Consider the following 18,335-nt stretch of genomic DNA (forward strand, 5'->3'; position numbering starts at 1 on the left):
ACCAACACTCTCAATGCAAAAATTGCATCTGTGGTACTCTTTCTGAGCATGGAACCAAACAGCTGCTCACTGATCTGAACCTCTCGCCTTAGCCTTGCTTCAACAACTCTTTCCCATACCTTCATGGTGTGGGTCATCAAATTTATACCTCTGTAGTTACTGCAGCTCTGCACATCACCCTTGTTCTTAAAAATGGGGACCAGTACACTACTTCTCCACTCATCAGGCATCCTCTCACTCTCCAGGATTTTGTTAAACAACCAGGTTAAAAAGTCCACTGCCTTCTCTCCTAAACATCTCCATACCTCCACAGGTATGTCATCTGGACCAACTGCCTTTCCATTCTTCATCCTTTTTAAAGCTGCCCTCACTTCCACCTTACTAATTCTCTGCACTTCCACTATCTCTCCCCCCGTTGTCCTCCTCTCTCTCTCGTTTTCCTCATTCATTAGTATTTCAAAGTACTCCTTCCATCTACTCAACACTCTCTGTTCACTCACTAGTACATTTCCCTCTCTATCCTTTATCAGCCTAACCTGCTGTACATCCTTTCCAGCTCTATCTCTCTGTTTAGCCAAATGATACAAGTCCTTTACTCCCTCTTTACTGTCCAGCCTTTCATACAGCTCATCATAGGCCTGAGCCTTTGCCTTTGCCACCATTCTTTTTGCTATGCGGCTAGCCTCGCAGTACTCCTGCCTACTTCCTTCATCTCTCTGGTTATCCCACTTTTTCTTAGCTGCCTTCTTCTTCTGAATACTCTCCTGGACTTCCTCATTCCACCACCAACTTTCCTTGTCTTCTTTCCTCTGACCAGACGAAACATCCAACACATTCTTGCCAGTTTCTCTCACCACATTAGCTGTAATTTCCCAGTCTTCAGGTAGCTCCTCACTGCCCCCAAGGGCCTGTTGCAATTTTTCCCTGAACTGCCTGCAACCATCTTCCTCCTTCAGCTTCCACCATCTAATCTTTGGCTCTGTCTTCACTCTCTTCCTCTTCTTTATTTCTAATCTCATTCTACAGACAACCACCCTATGCTGCCTTGCTACACTTTCCCCTGGAGGAGGTAAAGGAGATTGGAGATTGTAAAGTGGTACTTTACAATCTCCAATCTCCTTCAGGTGGCATCTCCTGCTAAGGATGTAATCCACCTGTGTGCACCTCCCTCCACTCTTGTATATCACCCTGTGTTCTTCCCTCGCTCATGTTCCCTCAGCGCCAGGGGATTTGCTGTCCACGGGATTTGCTGTCTTAGTTTCGTCCCAACGGAACAACCACATGCCGGAGTCTCGCTTACATGCTGCGTCCTGTGGTGGCCGGTCTTTTTGGAACGCGGAGTGAGGAGGCGGACACATAGGCTGAAATAAGCGAGATTTATTAGGGGCAAATCCAGGGTCATGGTCTAGACAGTCCAGGGTCACAGAGCCAACACGGACAGATCGGGGGGCAGACATGACATAAACACAGAATAAACACAGCAAACAGGCAATGAAACAACAAACAGAGACCAAAACATCAAACAAAAACCGGCAAACACAAGAGCCAAACACAGGGCTTAAATACACAGGGATAACGAGGGTCAGGTGCAAACAATCAGGGGCGGAGTTACAAAACGAGGGGCAGGACTAAAACCAAAACAAACACACATGGACTAAACCAAAACACGAAGGAGCTATCCGTGACACAGATACAGTCAGAGTGGGGCAAAGTTTGGCAATGTTTCTGAGGTGGTCAAAGGAGATCTTGCAGAGGTGTTTTATATTTTATATATTTTTTCGAGGGCCTCAAAAGTGAGTTGAGGGTCAAACCTCACACCAAGATTGGAGAGTGATGTGGAGAGTGGAATGTTGTGGCCGGAGAATGTAATACTGGTTATGGAGGTTGACTGAGTCTGATGTGGGGTGCCAATCATGATTGCCTCTGTTTTGGCTCTGTTCAACTGGAGGAAGTTGTGTTCCGTCCACACCTGAATATCTTCTAGACAGGCAGCAAGTTATGATGATGGCGTTGGTGATGAAGAGGCTACACAGGAGTTTGCATCAATTCGAATGTAAAGTTGTACATCATCAGCATAGCAGTGGAATGAAATTCCATGGTGACTAATGACATAGCCAAGGGGAAGCATGTATATAGTAAAGAGGATGGGGCCAGGGACAGACCCCTGGGGGACTCCACAGGTCACAGTGTGTGTCTGGGATCTTGCCTTTCCATATGTTATAAGATTGAAACCAGTTTATGGCGGTGTCCGTGAGACCAATGGTGTGATGAAGCCGATTGAGTAGTATGCCATGGTCAACAGTGTCAAATGCAGCAGACAAATTCAGGAGGATGAGGAGGGAAGGTGAGCCAGCATCTGCTGCCATCAGAAGGTCATTTGTGACCTTAACCAAAGCTGTTTCTGTGCTGTGAGCAGAGCGGAAACCAGACTGAAATTTTTCATAAAGGTTTAAGATGGTCCTGAAGATAGGCGGCGACTTCCTTTTCCTTTTCATGTGTCATACTGTAGTTGGCGCTATGCCCATATTTTGATTTTGATTTGTTTTGGTTTTTTGAAAAATCATAAAAATGTTCAGAACCAAATACATTTTGTCCTGTGTACATTAATCTCCTGTATATCACTGGATCCTCTGAATTACAATGTCATTAAAGAGTATTAATACTAATACTGCAACATGCACCCTAAAATGACCATGCATTAATTCAATGTCACTATGCTGCAAGAAAAGTAAGGAACTCTAATGAAGAGTGGAGTGGAGAGTAGGGCATTTTAAAGGGGCCGTCATGGGCTGGAAATGAGGAATCCAGCCTTGTGACTCTTCCTGAGATAAAGACTGCCCTCCCATCCTGCTGAACGCTGTTGGAAGCCAACTGCAACACCCTCAATTACATCACTGTGCCATCCAGATGTACCTGCATTGAGATAGGATGAGACTGTTTCAGCTCACTCCCACTTTTCATAAAGACTTTTCATAAAGTCAGAAACTGCCTCTCCCGGTCTTCAAAGAGAGATCCTCTTAGCTTCTGTTTGGTATTTCGCTTATTAAATTGCAAATACTGTTTGATATATGTTGTAACTATATGTTTTCAAACTTTTGTAAAGCTGCTTTGTGACAACATTGTTGTAAAAAGCGCTATACAAATAAACTTGAATTGAACTGGAGGGTCACCAATTTGATCCCCTGAGCTGACAGGACATGACAGAAGGGCCCTTGAGCAAGGCAACTAACCCCAAACTGCTCCCCAGGTGCTGTTGATAGGGCTGCCCACAACCCACTGTGTGTGTTCACTAGTGTGCATATAGGTGTTTCACTGCACAGATTAAATGTGGAGGTGAATTTCCCTGTTGTGGAAAAAAAAAATATAACATTTAGTTACTAAGCTGTACTAACAATATGCCCATGCTCAGTAGCAATGCTTGATGGCAGTCATATCACTTTGTGGTTTGTGTTATGATCTTTGATAGCCTATAGGGCCACCACACTGGTGAAGCATGCTGGTTTGCAAGTTTTTTTATGGAGGCTTTTTTTATGGAAGTCTAATCTCAATTCAGTGTGTGATAACATTAGCTTCCATGAAGCAGCATTCATATTTTGACTCTTTAACAAGCTTGTATTCAGAGGACTCTCTGAATATTGATATTCAAGAGAAAAATGTTAATAGGATCAAAATTTTGATTATCACAGGATTCGAGAGAGGCAATTTTTGAAAAATGCGTTTTGAGCGTAAGAGTGTGGCGCTGATTACAGAATGAAGACACACAATATGCAGTGGTTTATTAAGATATCTGCTGCATAATTTAAGGTGAAACGGAAAAGTCAAATAAGCAGCCAACTTCACTCTTGTGAAAGGTTTTTAAATACTCTATACAGTAGTGGTTTTCTCAGTACACGACACCCCACATTATGTGAAACAAGCTGATTGTTCATCATATCACTAAAATCTGTAGCTACTAAATTGTCAGCTTTAAGTTTCAAGTTTATTTGTCATTTGCACATCATGTCAGGACATGTGTGCATTGAAACACTTGTGGTGAGCACAGGTAATCACTCTACGGAAAGTAAGCAAAGTAAAAGTAAAAATCCAAGAAAATACTGAAACTGAAATATATTAAATTAACATAATATGTAGAGAGAGGAGGGAACTTTGTAATGGGAAAAAAATCTTCTCTGCTATGTACGAATATATTCATATTTACTTAATGGTCATTTTTGCAAAAGGCTAAAAAATTTAGGGAAGCTTTGGACTGTTTGGGAGAAAGAGAGGGTGAGCACTACAACAACACATATCAAACACAGAATTTAATACTAATCTATCTCTGTCACCTGAACTTCACTGTGACCCAAAATTAGCTTGATAACATGATTACAGTAGATCTGATGAATGATAAACGATGTATGATTTTACCAACCTTCAGTTTCAGTAATCATATGCAGACAGGAATAGAGAAAGAGAAGCATACCATAATGAAAACAGAGAGGGGATAGACAGAGTGGGTTCAATTATCTGAGGAAAAAAAGATTTCCAAACTTATTCTGTTTGAGTAGGTTAATATTGAAATCAGGGTGGGTTACACTAGTGTTAGTGTAGGTACACTTGAAACCTATAGACAGGCCAGCAGAAAGTAGTATTATTGCAGTGATGATCATTTCTGGGATGGTCATGTGAAAAAGGTAAAACACATTTGAGATTGCATGTTGGACTGAATAATTTCGGAAAGAATTTAATAAAATCAAATTGTGGGGTCAAACATTTACATGCCTCCTATCTAACCTTTCTAGCTGTGGTGGATGTGGTGGAGGACATTCTCAGCCGCTGCCGTCGACTGCTTCTGCTCTACACAAACACGTCGCTGTGTAGGCCGGAGGGGGTGGAGTGGGTGGAGCGGCAGATGGGCCTACACCGGGCCCTGGTGGAAGGTTCCCTCAAGGTGGCGCTGCTGGAGATGAGTGAGGTCAGTGACCCTTCCAGTCTCCCAGAGTCGGTCCGTCTGCTCCGGGAAAAGCAGGGAGCTGTGCAGGCCTGGGCAAAGAGAAGGAGGTGGAAGTTTTGGCCTACATGGTCAGACCAGAGAGGGACTGAGAAAAACAGCAACGCAGAGGAGCCTCTTGCTTTCTTCAGCTTGCCCCCTCACTTCTGGAGGGAGGTGTGCTACCACATGCCAGTGAGGGGCAAAGCTAAGCCTCATTCAAAGAGGAACATGCTCCTGAATCTGTGAAGTGAGGAGCCCATGTTGGTTCAGCCATCTTCAAAAGACTAGGAAAGCCTACATACTCTGTGTTCCTATTATGGAAAAATAAAGGCACTCCAAGAGGCCTCTTTGCAGTTAGCATCAGGGGAAATCCCATACATCTTGAAGGGCATTCCAAATCTCAGAAGCATCAAAGGAAGCACCTCAAACCTTTTCATTTGACTCTAGGGAGTCAAGAGTACAAAACTGTAGGGCTTGGGCAGCGTTGCATGTTTTTTGCCGAAGAGCATACCATATATACTTTTGGCTAATGCTAGGTATTTTCATTTTATCTCTGTGCATAGCAGCGCCAAAAGATTTCAGTAGAGGTGGGGGATATAGCAAAAATATAATATTGCATGGTGTTCAAATGATCATTTTCACAATACATGTCACAATATTTATTTTTACAGACATCTGATCAGTTGAAACAAGAAAAAAGAACCAGTAGGGCTAAATTTAAAAAGTACTATCAGAAATGAATACAATTATTTTTATTCAGTATTTGGCATACTTTGTTGCCCTAAATCCAGTTACAAAAGCAATAAAGTGAGTATGTATGAGGCAGATGGTAATTCAACATGAAAAATAAATAGAATTGGGTAGAGATGCACGAATGGAATTTCAGGGTCAGATGCAATAACTGATTATGACTTTGTAGTAGTTGATACTGGTATCATAAACTGATCTTTTAAATTATATTAATAAATGGGGTGCATAATTGTGTAACACTATTTGTTGTAAATAAAAAAACTAAAATATGTTGATTAAAAAGCAAACTATATAAAAATAACTAAAAGAAATGTGTGGCTTAAGACACATTACAATCCGATTTTTAGCTTAGATTGGATTTTTCTAACTCAGCGTTTTATATTCACATAGATAATTGACTCAAATCTGTCAGTAATATACATGAACCAACTAGCATCTACACATCCTAAGCAATAACGAACCATGTGCATCATTAACAACAAAATAGCCAGCAAAATGAGCCTTCCTCACCAAGATTCTCAGCCTTTCTCTATTGCAGTGAAATAAAGCTGAAAATGCTTTTGTTTTTGTAGTGTTTATTAGCACTAACATCAGGTTTGGCCATGCTCTCACGGTAATGCTGAATGACAGTGCATGTGCATTAAAAAATAGCACATGAATTTAGATATGATTGTCAAAGGTTGTAAATGCTAATAAGATATGGATCTGGTCTAGGACCCCTTACACAAGGCTGCATTCATGTTAGCAGGCTGAAGTTGCACAAATCCAGTGTTTTGTTCTAATCTGATACCGATCAGATTTTTATAGAGCAGTGTGGACATGCAAACCTTTTTTTTTTTTTTTTTTTTTTTTAAGTCAGATGTGAAGTATTTTCCTATGCAGTCCTAAATCAGACACAAATTCATTCAGGGATGACCTTAATGAGAATGCTCAGATAGGAAATCAAGGCAGCCGTGCCAAATCTGAAGCTAGTGCCAACACATTGTGCAAAAGTATCTGAGCCTTTTAACCTTCGTCTTGATCTAATGACACTGAGAGTTGATCAGAGTGAATGAACTTCTTGTTCTGCTAGTGAGTTTGTTGTTCATGATGCTTGTTGTTCACATGATGTTATTGATTAGGATGTACAAATTTAACTCACTAACATATTCAAATGTGAACCATCTGAGAAAGATTTAATTAGAGCAAAATATCAGAATTGAACAATGAGGCTTTTAATATGAATATAGCCACAGGATTTTATTTGAAAAGATCAGGTTTGTGTGTCCATGCAGTTCTATGAAAATCGGATGTGTCACACTAAAGCAAAAAAATCAGATATATGCCGCTTCAGCCTGTTAATGTGAATGCAGACTGTGACAAAAGTCAGAAATCACATCAGCAACTATCATAAGATATGACCTATGTCTAATATAAAATAAAAAAAAAATCAAACCAACAAGTTCTCAGTGCTTCATTACGACATGGCAATATAAATACATAAATATTACACAAACTTGAGTGCTGGTCACTGCATTCGTATTGCTATATAATCCTATAAGGGTATATATAAAATCCTATGAGGGTCTTTAAATAGTATACATTTGGACAATACCTTTCTTAAACCGACACTAGCAGTCTGGCAGCAATGTTGACTGCCCCAAAATATTGTCACAGTTGACATGCTTGGCTATGCATCTATGTTTGTATATGTGCTTTTACAGATCCCAGTCAATCTAGAAATAGGATGGCAAAGTATCAGTAGTAATTATTGGCCACAACTTAGGATCAATAATAATAATCAAGAATATGTTTCAACTTTTCTCAGCAAATTATATATCAGCTGCTGATATATTGTGCATTTCTAGGATTGGGAATGATTGAATTGGGCACTGTGGAGTTTGGGGAGCTTCTTGCAGAAATGCAGCAAGCACTCCAAAGCTGTACTGTGTATGCAGCAGTTGAAATTTTTGTCAGAAGTGCTTTTTTTAATATTTATTTTTAATTGGAATTTCTCATCATGGCTTTAAATCATTGGCAGCCTTGCAACTTGCAAGTTCTACTCCTGCTGTCATTTTAATCTCTGCAAAGGCTTATGGATGTATCATTTTTCAGATGGAAGTCTGGATGTGTACAGCTTTCAGATTAAATTGATCTAGCTGAGCTCTGAATGAGGAGATGAGGGAGACCATATCATTGGTATGTTTTGTTGCAGAAATGGATGCAAATGAAATAAAACATTTGAAACACACTGTTTTCATTGTTTTGTCCTTTAATGCTTAATACCATTACCAAAGCTCAAAAAAGGAATCAGTTTGGATAAAGAAACTCTTGTTGGGTTAAAGTCCACTATTCAAAATCAGAGATGATCTTGTCACCTGGGGATCTACCTGTTCAACTGAAGGGTTGAACAGGGAGCAAGTCTTCATGTTTCATTTTTTTTCCAGACTTTTGAGGATTTCTCACATCACACAATACAGAAATGTGTGAATTGACTTTATTAATTGATGCTAGGAGAAAAGAATTTTACTTAGAAAGACTAGAAAAACATAAATGTAGTTATATATGTGTGTAGAGACAGTTGTTTGTAAATGTTCTGGTCAAATTCCAAGTTTCCAAGATTTTCTAAGTGATGTTAGCACATCCTCTATCATCAGGCCTATTAAAATGGCAGTTTTTTCCATGGTATGTCACTGACATTTTTATTCTGTTCTGCATGTTGCTATAAATATTTAAGGAAAATACCCCAATAATTATGAATATAGTTAAGGAGAAAGATATGTAATGTTATGTAATAACTGGCATAAGTCATCAAATAACTACTGTAAAAGCATGTTGAAGAGTTTCATTTGTCACATAGTGTTCTAGATCTGGCACATTGCCAGTGGCGTTTTGGGCCAGTAGCAAGCAGAAATCATGGAGCGAAATACATTAGTCATTTATATTCTGGAGTTTTTATAATCTGTATGTTGATATAGAATGAGTTCATGTTGTTAATAAAGGAAATAAAGGAGTTCACATAAAACACAGCTACTGCCTGTGCTGCTTTTTTACGCAAAACAAAAACCGCAGGCTTCCTCATCCGCTTTCAGATGAAGCGGCAGCATCTCTGCTGCTGCTTCACTGGAAAAAAGTTTAAAGAGAGGTAACGGAAAGACCGAGACGCAAAACATGAGCAGCGAGACTGACAGCTTTATTCTCAGACGGAAAGACGAGCGGGGAGCATTGCCAATATGCCAATAAACTGAAACAGGTGAGAGTCGTGAATTAAGCGAGTTGCTTTGTTATATATCAACCAAGGGAGATAAGGAGCAGAGGAACGTGGATAAAGATTGAAATAGCCATATACGCTACTGATTTTAAAACTACAGTACATATTATCGCTGTCCAAAGAAACGTAAGTATGTCCAAAATTTTAAATTTACTGCTGCTGTGCTCAAAGGATGTCGAAAAATAAAAATAGCAAAAAAGTGGATATGCTTGTTTTTGTTTATGGACAGTGATATGTATACACAGAATATGAACCCTAAGAAAGGCAAAAAATAGTATTTGTCTTGTTTAATACACAAACTTCACATATCATTGTTCTAAAGAAAAACAAGCATCTCCAAAATGGTAACTTTACAGTGGACTATGTAAATTTATGTAAGTTAATGTGGAGAGATTACAGATTGAGAATAAAGCGATTTCAGAAAGAGATTCCGAGCAGTCGTGGAGCATTTCTAGTTGTCTCTCTGGGCTGAAACACTCAGTGAAGAGACAAATCTTTTTACACAATGTAAAGGACAGCTGAGCACATGAAAAATAAAAACTGCAACAAATGGAGCTACTTAGACGACGAGAATATATTATAACCTCTTTTCAGATGCAAACAGTATGCCTGACCTTTGAGACGTTGGTTGATGAAAGTTTTCAAAGAGAGGATTTGGGTCTAAAATGTAGAATGTACAAATACATTCATGACAGAGGAGCAAAGTTTTTTTTTTTTTTTTTCAGATTTTCCATTATTTCACCATCGAAATTACATTTAAAACTCAGAAGACGCGTGAAGGTAGGTTGTTAATCCCCACACATCAAATCACAGCAACTTCACCTCTCAATGATTTAATTCTGGAGCAGTTTTACAAAAAAAAAAAAAAACTAAACAAAAATTTCATTTTAAGCCACAAAAGCTCCTTCCTTCTAATTGGCGTTAACAGAGAGATTACAATGATCACTTTATCTTTAATTAGCAGTGTTCTGTGTTCATGAGACCGTCTTTATGAACCACCTCTTTACCGCCTTTATTAGTATCATAAAGGGCCCATATATATATATATATATATATATATATATATATATATATATATATATATATATATATATATATATATATAAAATCACATATTTTATTTATGGTCCACTTATGATGTTTTGTGTTAGTTTGGGTTTTTATTGTTGTTACATTGCCTTTAAGACTATTTAAATGATCTTCTAATTGCCCTGTGTAGGCTTCATTTGAGAAGTATTCTGGGCTGAAACACCCGTATAACTTCAGGCAAGTGGGCGGGCCTAAAGTGCTTTTGACAAATATAAATGTGTTAACTTTTGCCACGTCACAAAAACAGTGAATTCGAAATAGGCTGGGTTTTTTTTTCATACACGAACTAGATGCCATATCAAAATCTCTCATTTTAAAAATATAATTTTCCAAGATAGTGGCCCTTTAAATCTTTTAAAAGATGTTTTTCTAAATTTCTACATATGTTAAAGTTTAAGATCCATTAAAAGTGGTCTGGTGTGAAATATGCCCAGTCAGAATTGCTCATTGTGATAGACATCCATCTCTAAAAGCTCCCTCACATAAACATGAAATGGTTATGACCACACTGCCTGATGTCTTAGACTGTTGTCTCTTGTTTTATGATATTTTTGATATTCTTGTTTACTAGTGGCTCTAGCAAATAAAATGTCTATGTTTGTGTTGTATGGCGGTCCCCGGTTCTTTTCACCACCACTGTAATATTTTCTTTAAGTCTTTAAAATTTCCCACAAAACCACATTGTAATAATTCTGTTTAACATGAAGACGTCTGTTTGACTATGTAGACATTTTGAAAAATTGGTGGAATTTTAAGGCTAATCGAGAAATCTTTCCATGTTGTGTTAGCGCTAGAGTAACATAATTTGCTGTAAAATGGCACTGTAAGTAAAAAAAACGTGGATTAAGGTGTGGGAGTAAGGTTGCACCATTTAAGGCGGAACGGGAAATTTTGAATAAGAAGTTGACGAAAAGGAAGCTGTCTTCAGTCTCGTGCGTTTCCGTTTAAGGTGAAACGAGAAAAATAAAAATAAGGAGCTTGAATAAATAGGTTTATCAATGAATGCATAAATAGGTTTATCTGATGGGAGTCCACCGAGTTTCCTGTCATGCCTCTGTTGTTACGCTAAACTAACTTCCCTAATGGTGTGTAGAACTGCTCCAAGAAACCACGAAGAAACCAGAAACTCCACGTTCCTGCTCTTTAGCCTGCATTAAATGTTTTTTTTTTTTTTTGTACTTTTCGTACAATGGTGCAGGGGAGTAGTTTTTTCGACGGAGTTTATTCGGTTTAACATTTCCACCATTATTTTATTTTCCAGGAGTCGAGCTGTTAGTGATCCCAAGTAGATAAATACAGTGTAGACCCCAGACCTGCTGCTGCAAGCACGGGGAGGATGATTCATACGGTTTCTTTCCAACTGATGTTGATTCTCATCCTTTCCTCACAGACAGAAGGTAAGTTTTAGTTTTTGAATCCTAACAAAATGACATTTTACCTCACACTCGTGTTGAATACAGAAACAGGCTTTTCTTCCTGACAGTGGAAACGAAGTGCCAGAAAGGGGGAAGCAAGCGGACCGAGATAGTCAAATAAATCTGCTTTCAAACCAGAACTATTTCTGGACAATAAGACTAACTAAGCTAAACACGATAGCAGTCATACTGGTAACACCGGTCTGCTGGAGTTTTTATGCTATTTTTTCATGTGTGTGTCTCTCGAGAAGGAGCCAACTGTTTGAATGAGTCTTTTCTTGGGAGTCGACTCTGTGGAAGGCCGATTTTGCCACTTGACAATAATTTGTCTTTATAATGAGAAGAATTCGGTTAATTATGGCTTAGTATATCATAATTATCAATTGGTGTCTCACTATAAGATGCTAAGTTGTAATTATGAATAGCAATTTTACTACTACAGGATAGCAATCATTACAATATACTAAAGTAGAATATCATTATAAATCATTTTTTGAGATGCTGAGATATAATTATGATATATGATCTAATTATTAAAATACTGTCTCTTGCCTACAGTCAAGCATAGTGGTGGTATATATATATCTTAATATTTACTTGCCATCTTATAATAATGACATCATATCTTATAATTATGACTTAAGCCTTATTTGGATGGGCCTAGTTTTCCATGGCGAGGTGGAGTAATAAAAGTTTACCTCAGGACATGTGCAATATTTATAAGTGATTCGCACAGCATGAGAAATCTCAGTATAAATGACAGAAATGGGAGTGTCTACTCAATTTATGTGCTGCCTTTACTTCAGAAAAGAGTAGAAAAGATCAAAACATTAAGTTTAGTCATTATTTTATTTACTCTAATCAATTACCTTGCTGTCTTAAGTGCATATGGTGCATCATTCGCATCACCATTAGGTTGCAAACTCACAACAGCTATCTTCGCTGCATAAAAATAACTAATAAAGTCATTCTCCAAAGAGGATGGGTTGGGGGATCTATATCTTCAAGAGGAACATCTACAGTACAGTATCTCACAAAAGTGAGTACACCCCTCACATTTCTGCAAATAGTTTATTGCTTTTCATGGGACAACACTATAGAAATGAAACTTGGATATAACTTAAAGTAGTCAGTGTACAGCTTGTATAGCAGTATAGATTTACTGTCCTCTGAAAATAATTAAACACAGCCATTAATGTCTAAATAGCTGGCATGGCTGGGAAGCATGGCTGTTAAAATTTGATGTTTTGGGTACCATTATCTCATACTGGACCCTGAAAATTCATTGAAAATTGGAAACAAATAACTGAAATTTAGATCTGAGCAAAGTCATTCACTTATCACATCTCACCCACCTCAGCAACACCTCTGCACAGCTATTTCCATTTACACAGAATCAGGCTTCTTTCTCTTCAAATGTGTAAAAACCTATAAGCCCGAAATGGAAAGGTTTCAAAAACATGAATGGTAAAATATGACAAAAATCTAAGCCTGAATAAAAATTCCAGAACATTTTCTGCCTGAATATGACTTTACCCGAACAACATTTTGAAATGACTTGATTTTATTTTACAGTGCATTAGTTGACATCATCTTTAAATGTGCTATATAAATAAAGGTGACTTGACAACCAAAATCTCACTGTAGCTGACAAAATTCTGATGAGTCAGTTAGTATGAGATGAAACCCCATAAGCATTTCCTTTGCTTGTTCCAGTACCAGATACAACTGACCAAATCTAATTTAAACAGAAGCACTCTTGAATCTAGTTTGCTTCTGATGTGTCAGGCTACCGACAGGTTGTTTTCAGACACCACAAACCCCCCTAAAAATATATATATATTTTTGAAGGGCTGCATGAATGATTGTGGCTGCCACTTTCTTGCAGAAGTACTGCATGAGCAGGTGATGGAGCTGAGGCAAAAGAGAAGAGCATAATTTGTCTTGAAGTTTGGACTGACTCTGAGCAAAGTTCTTATTGGAAATTCTGTTTACTCAGTACACATCTTGGCTATACCCCCAGTAATTTACACTCATACAAGACGCTTTCCCCGAAGTATGAACATTACGGGAGGGGTTTTCCTTACGCAGATAGTTACGGGTGTTGTAAGAAATACTATAGACATTTTTGTTAGCTAAAAGAAAATGCTGACAGATATACTATAGTGACTGGGTAATTTTTGAAGTAAAATTACATAGTCATATTCAAGACAACCTTCCCTCATTAATTTAACTTACTAAATAGCAGAAATATTGGGACAGTATGCAAAATGAAAAAAAGCAGTGATTAGTAAATCCACATTGTCCTCTATTCATTTGAAAACAACACAAAGATTTGACCTGGCTTTACCTTTACTGTTTTTTATTTTATTTTTTTTAAATATATACTCACTTCAAATATGACGCTGGCAACATGTCCAAAAAAAAGCTGGGACAGGAGCATATTTGCCACTGTGTTACATTACCTTACCTTTTAAGAACCCTAAAAATCATTTGGGAGCTGAAGACACTTATTTAGTTTTAAAAGCAGAATTTTTCCATTCTTCAGTTACACAGTTCTTTAGCAGTGTAAATGTACATTATCATCATTGTTGTGTTTTGAGATTAATGAAATACATTTTTTCAATGGGGAGAGTTCTGCACTGCATGCAGGGCAGTCTAGCACCTGTACTCTCTGATCATATAGCCATGTTGTTATAACACATGGAGAATGTAATTCAGAAAAAGATGGGATCTAAATATAGCATATGTTGCTCAAAAATGTGTTCAGCATTAATAGTGCTTTCACAGTGCACTAATAAACCCCCAAACATGATGGATGCTGAACTTTATTTTGGTAACAATCTGTAGAGGGTGAAATACCTAAAATCATTACAATCGCTAGCTGATTAGTTTTAAACTGTTGGATCATTTGTTCATATATTGAAAAGTGCTAGTGTTAAATTTCCCATCCCAACTCCAATTTCTGAAATTGGATTAAGATATAGAAGTATGATTTAGAAATCTGATAAAGATTTGCATGCCCATAAAAATGGGCATGCAAACCCTCAGGTTTTTTTTTGCATCTTTTCAGTCTAGGCATGTGTGAAAACAGGGTAATGTCTTAGAAACAGCAAGCAGCCTTATACGCAGCACCCGTGAGATGGCAACACATTGCCTTTAGAGTGACACCAAATATATGCTTGATGAAATTAAGAATTTAAATGTTCTTCCTCTTCAAGATTTTCAAGTATTTTCATATTTTCCACGAAAACGCTTCATAACATGTAGGTTATATATTATGTTCACATCACATCTTATTCTGTGAGCTTACTGGCCAGTTGTAAAGCAGAAATCCTGTTACTGCTAGACTCATGTAGACCCAAAGTTTTCCCATTATCTGAGCACCCAGTTGCTTGTAAAGGCCGTGAATAGATTACTGACAAATTTATTTTTAAATCTTATTTCCCACAGTTCTGTATTAAGTGCATGTAAATGCACTCAGCAGTATAGGGAGATTCACTCGAGAGAGGCCCTGAATATTCTGTTGTAACTCCCGTTAGGATCAAGTAATCTGAACCAAAAAAAAATTATTATATACCTTGACCCTGTTAGTACTGTACACCACTATCTTGATGAGAAGTTGAATGACTGAGTGAAGGGGTATGGGGGTAGGACCTGAAAGTTGCTTCATCCTAGAGAGTAATTATATTCAGGGCCTCTTTTAAGTGAATCTCCCTATATAATGGTGAATATCTGTAAGAATGATTAACAAAAAGTGTGCAATCCTTATTGTTTTTCTCTTTTACATTACATAGTTGCTACTGAATAGCAGCTGTAGAATGCATGAAATGGTTTCCTAAATGCAGTGGCTTTATTATAACTGGCTGCATAGTCAGAGAATGCAGGCACTAGACTGATGTGCCTGCAGTCCAGAACAATCTTCTTTTAAAAATGTGGCACATTATAAAGTGTAAAGTACAACAGCAAAGGCCCCATATGGTTGCACAACTTCTATAACTAAAGAATGGCAAAAAAAATTAAAGACTGCATAATTTTGTCTTCAGTCCCCAAACGATTATTAAGTGTCCCAAATTTTTTGGAATTGAGTTTTGTATTTAGGAAGAAATTAATGTGGTATACATGGAAATGTGTTTGAAATGTGTTACAGCACCTTTCTCCATTGCCAATTCTCAAAAACAAAAAAAATATTTTCTCTAAATGATAATTTAGGTCACTCATTTCAACTGATTTGGTATATCCCACAACTGGGTCACAACTGTTATTTGACAGGTATATGAAAAGCTCAAAGTTTCAAGTCCTCATAGCCCATATTTACAAAGACCACAGATGACAAATTCAATTTTTCTGGAACATGCTGCTGAAAAAATAGATGATCATACTTTTACATAGCGTTTGTTTATTACTGCATCTATTAGTATATTGCATTAGTTGAAATGCTAAAATAAACTTTTTTTTACTTGCCAGCTTCTTTGATTATTAGTCAGAGAACCTTGCTTGAATTTTATGAAGCAATGTTTTTTTGTAAAAAACAAGTTTTAATTGTTGCATTCAGTATCTACAGTTTAAACACGTTAGAGTAAAAATATAAATACTGTTATCTGAAAATGGACACAAACTATATAGATATATTCATAACAGTGACATACAGTGTCAGAATCACAAAAAGAGATTACTGAACAGCTGTGTGGTTTGAGGGTGTGATGATATAACATTCCATTTTGCACAGTGCATAATACAGGTGTCAACCTCTTGAGACAGTGAACTTTATATTCAAAGACTTCAACTGTATCCAAATGACTACATGTACACTGAACTGGACAATAAGTGCAATATCACGATACTGCAGGAAGTTTTTTATGCCTTGAATGTACAGACATTATTAAACAAAAAGGTAGATAAACATTCTGAGAAATTTGCAGAGGGTGATGGAATCCATCCATCATCCATCATTGTTGCTCGCTAGTCCAAACAGGGTCGCGGTAGCAGTTGGGAGAGCAGAGAATCCCAGATGACCCTGTCCCCCACAACTTCCTCCAGCTCATTCCCGGGGACCCCAAGCTACTCCCAGGCCAACTTGGAGACATAATTCCTCCAGCGGGTCCTAGGGCGACCCCGGGGTCTGGTAGGCCGTGCCTGGAACACCCCCAGCGGGAGGCGTCCAGGGGGCATCCGGATCAGATGCCCAAACCACCTCAGCTGGCTCCTCTCAATGCGGAGAAGTAGCGGCTCTACTCTGAGCTCCTTCCGGATGACCGAGCTCCTCACTCTATCGCAGAGCATGTAGCCCGCCACCCAACGAAGAAAGCTCATTTCCGCCGCTTGTATTCGCGATCTCGTTCTTTCGGTCATTACTCACAGCTCATGACCATAGGTGAGGGTTGGGATGTAGATCGACCGGTAAACAGAGAGCTTCGCCTTTTGGCTCAACTCTCTCTTCACCACTACAGTCCAGTACAGTGACCGAATTACTGCTGCCGCCTGTCCCAGCCTACGGCCGATCTCACGATCCCTCTTTCCGTCACTCGTGAACAAGACCCCAAGATACTTAAACTCCTCCACCTTGGGCAGGTCCTTTCCCCTTACCTAGAGTGGGCATGCCATCCTTTTCCGGGCCAAGACCATGGACTCAGACTTGGAGGTGCTGATCCGCACACTCAGCTGCAAACCGCTCCAGCGAGCGTTGGAGGCATCCATGTGATTCCGCCAAAAGAACAACATCATCTGCAAATAGCAGAGACGCCACCCTCCGGCCTCCACACATAATGCCCTCCTGACCCTGGCTACGCCCGGACACTCTGTCCATGAATATCACGAACAAGAGTGGAGACAGAGCACAACCCTGGCGAAGTCCAACGCTAACCCTGAAAGAGTCTGATGCCGAGTATACGGACACAGCTCTCACTCCGGGAGTACAGAGATTGGATAGCCCGGAGTAGTAGACCCGGCACCCCATACTCCCGGAGGACCTCCCACAAGATATCTCGAGGAACACGGTCATAAGCCTTCTCCAAGTCCACAAAACACATGTAGACTGGGTTGGCAAACTCCCATGCTCCCTCAACAATCTGTGAGAGGGTGAAAAGCTGATCCATTGTTCCACGGCCGGGATGGAATCCACATTGTTCCTCCTCAATCTGAGGTTCAACTATCGGTCGGAGTCTCCTTTCCAGCACCTTTTCATAGACTTTCCCAGGGAGGCTGAGCAGTGTGATACCCCGATAATTGGCACACACCCTCCGGTCCCCCTTTTTAAAAATAGGGACCACCAACCCAGTCTGCCAGTCCAAGGGTACTGTTCCCGAGGTCCATGCAATATTGCAAAGGCGTGTTAGCCATGACAGCCCCACAACATCCAGAGCCTTAAGCATTTCTGGACGAATCTCATCCACCCCCGGTGCCTTACCACTGAGGAGCTTACCAACTACCTCAGTGACCTCCACCAGGGAAATGGAACTTGACACCCCAGAAGCCTCTGGCCCTGACTCCCGTGAGGGATTAAGAAGTTCCTCAAAGTGCTCCTTCCACCGACCGACAATATCCTCATTCGAAGTCAGAGTTTCTCCACGCTTGCCGAATACATCTTGGGCGCAGCCACCCCGACCCCTCCTGAGTCGCCGGACAGTTGTCCAGAACCTCTTTGAGGCCGAACAAAAGTCTTTTTCCAAGGCCTCACCAAACTCCTCCCATGCCCTGGATTTTGCTTCTGCCACCATTGCAGCTGCCACCTTTTTTGCCTGTCGGTACCTATCTGCTGAATCGGGGGTCCTTCGGGCCAACCAGTCCCTAAAGGCCTCTTTCTTCAGCTTGACGGCCTCCCTCACCACCGGTGTCCAGCAGGAGGTTCTTGGGTTATCGC

General features: G+C 39.4%; 2 protein-coding genes across 2 annotated transcripts in view; both read left to right on the forward strand.

Annotated features, from left to right (window-relative positions):
• zmp:0000000936 (interleukin-1 receptor type 1) overlaps positions 1 to 7,956 on the forward strand; it is a 55,953-nt gene extending 47,997 nt beyond the window's left edge. Inside the window, exon 12 of the mRNA XM_017723991.2 lies at positions 4,782 to 7,956. Coding sequence (XP_017579480.1) covers positions 4,782 to 5,218 — 437 coding nt within the window. The 3' untranslated portion in view covers positions 5,219 to 7,956. The remainder of the gene's footprint in view (positions 1 to 4,781) is intronic.
• Positions 7,957 to 8,822: 866 nt separating this feature from the next.
• The window catches only part of LOC108443377 (interleukin-1 receptor type 1), a 35,286-nt gene continuing 25,773 nt past the window's right edge, over positions 8,823 to 18,335 (forward strand). The window contains exons 1-3 of the mRNA XM_017723988.2: positions 8,823 to 8,954; positions 9,698 to 9,752; positions 11,323 to 11,458. Coding sequence (XP_017579477.1) covers positions 11,398 to 11,458 — 61 coding nt within the window. The 5' untranslated portion in view covers positions 8,823 to 8,954; positions 9,698 to 9,752; positions 11,323 to 11,397. The remainder of the gene's footprint in view (positions 8,955 to 9,697; positions 9,753 to 11,322; positions 11,459 to 18,335) is intronic.

The sequence above is a fragment of the Pygocentrus nattereri genome, chromosome 6 (genome assembly GCF_015220715.1).
Source record: "Pygocentrus nattereri isolate fPygNat1 chromosome 6, fPygNat1.pri, whole genome shotgun sequence".
NCBI lineage: Eukaryota > Metazoa > Chordata > Actinopteri > Characiformes > Serrasalmidae > Pygocentrus > Pygocentrus nattereri.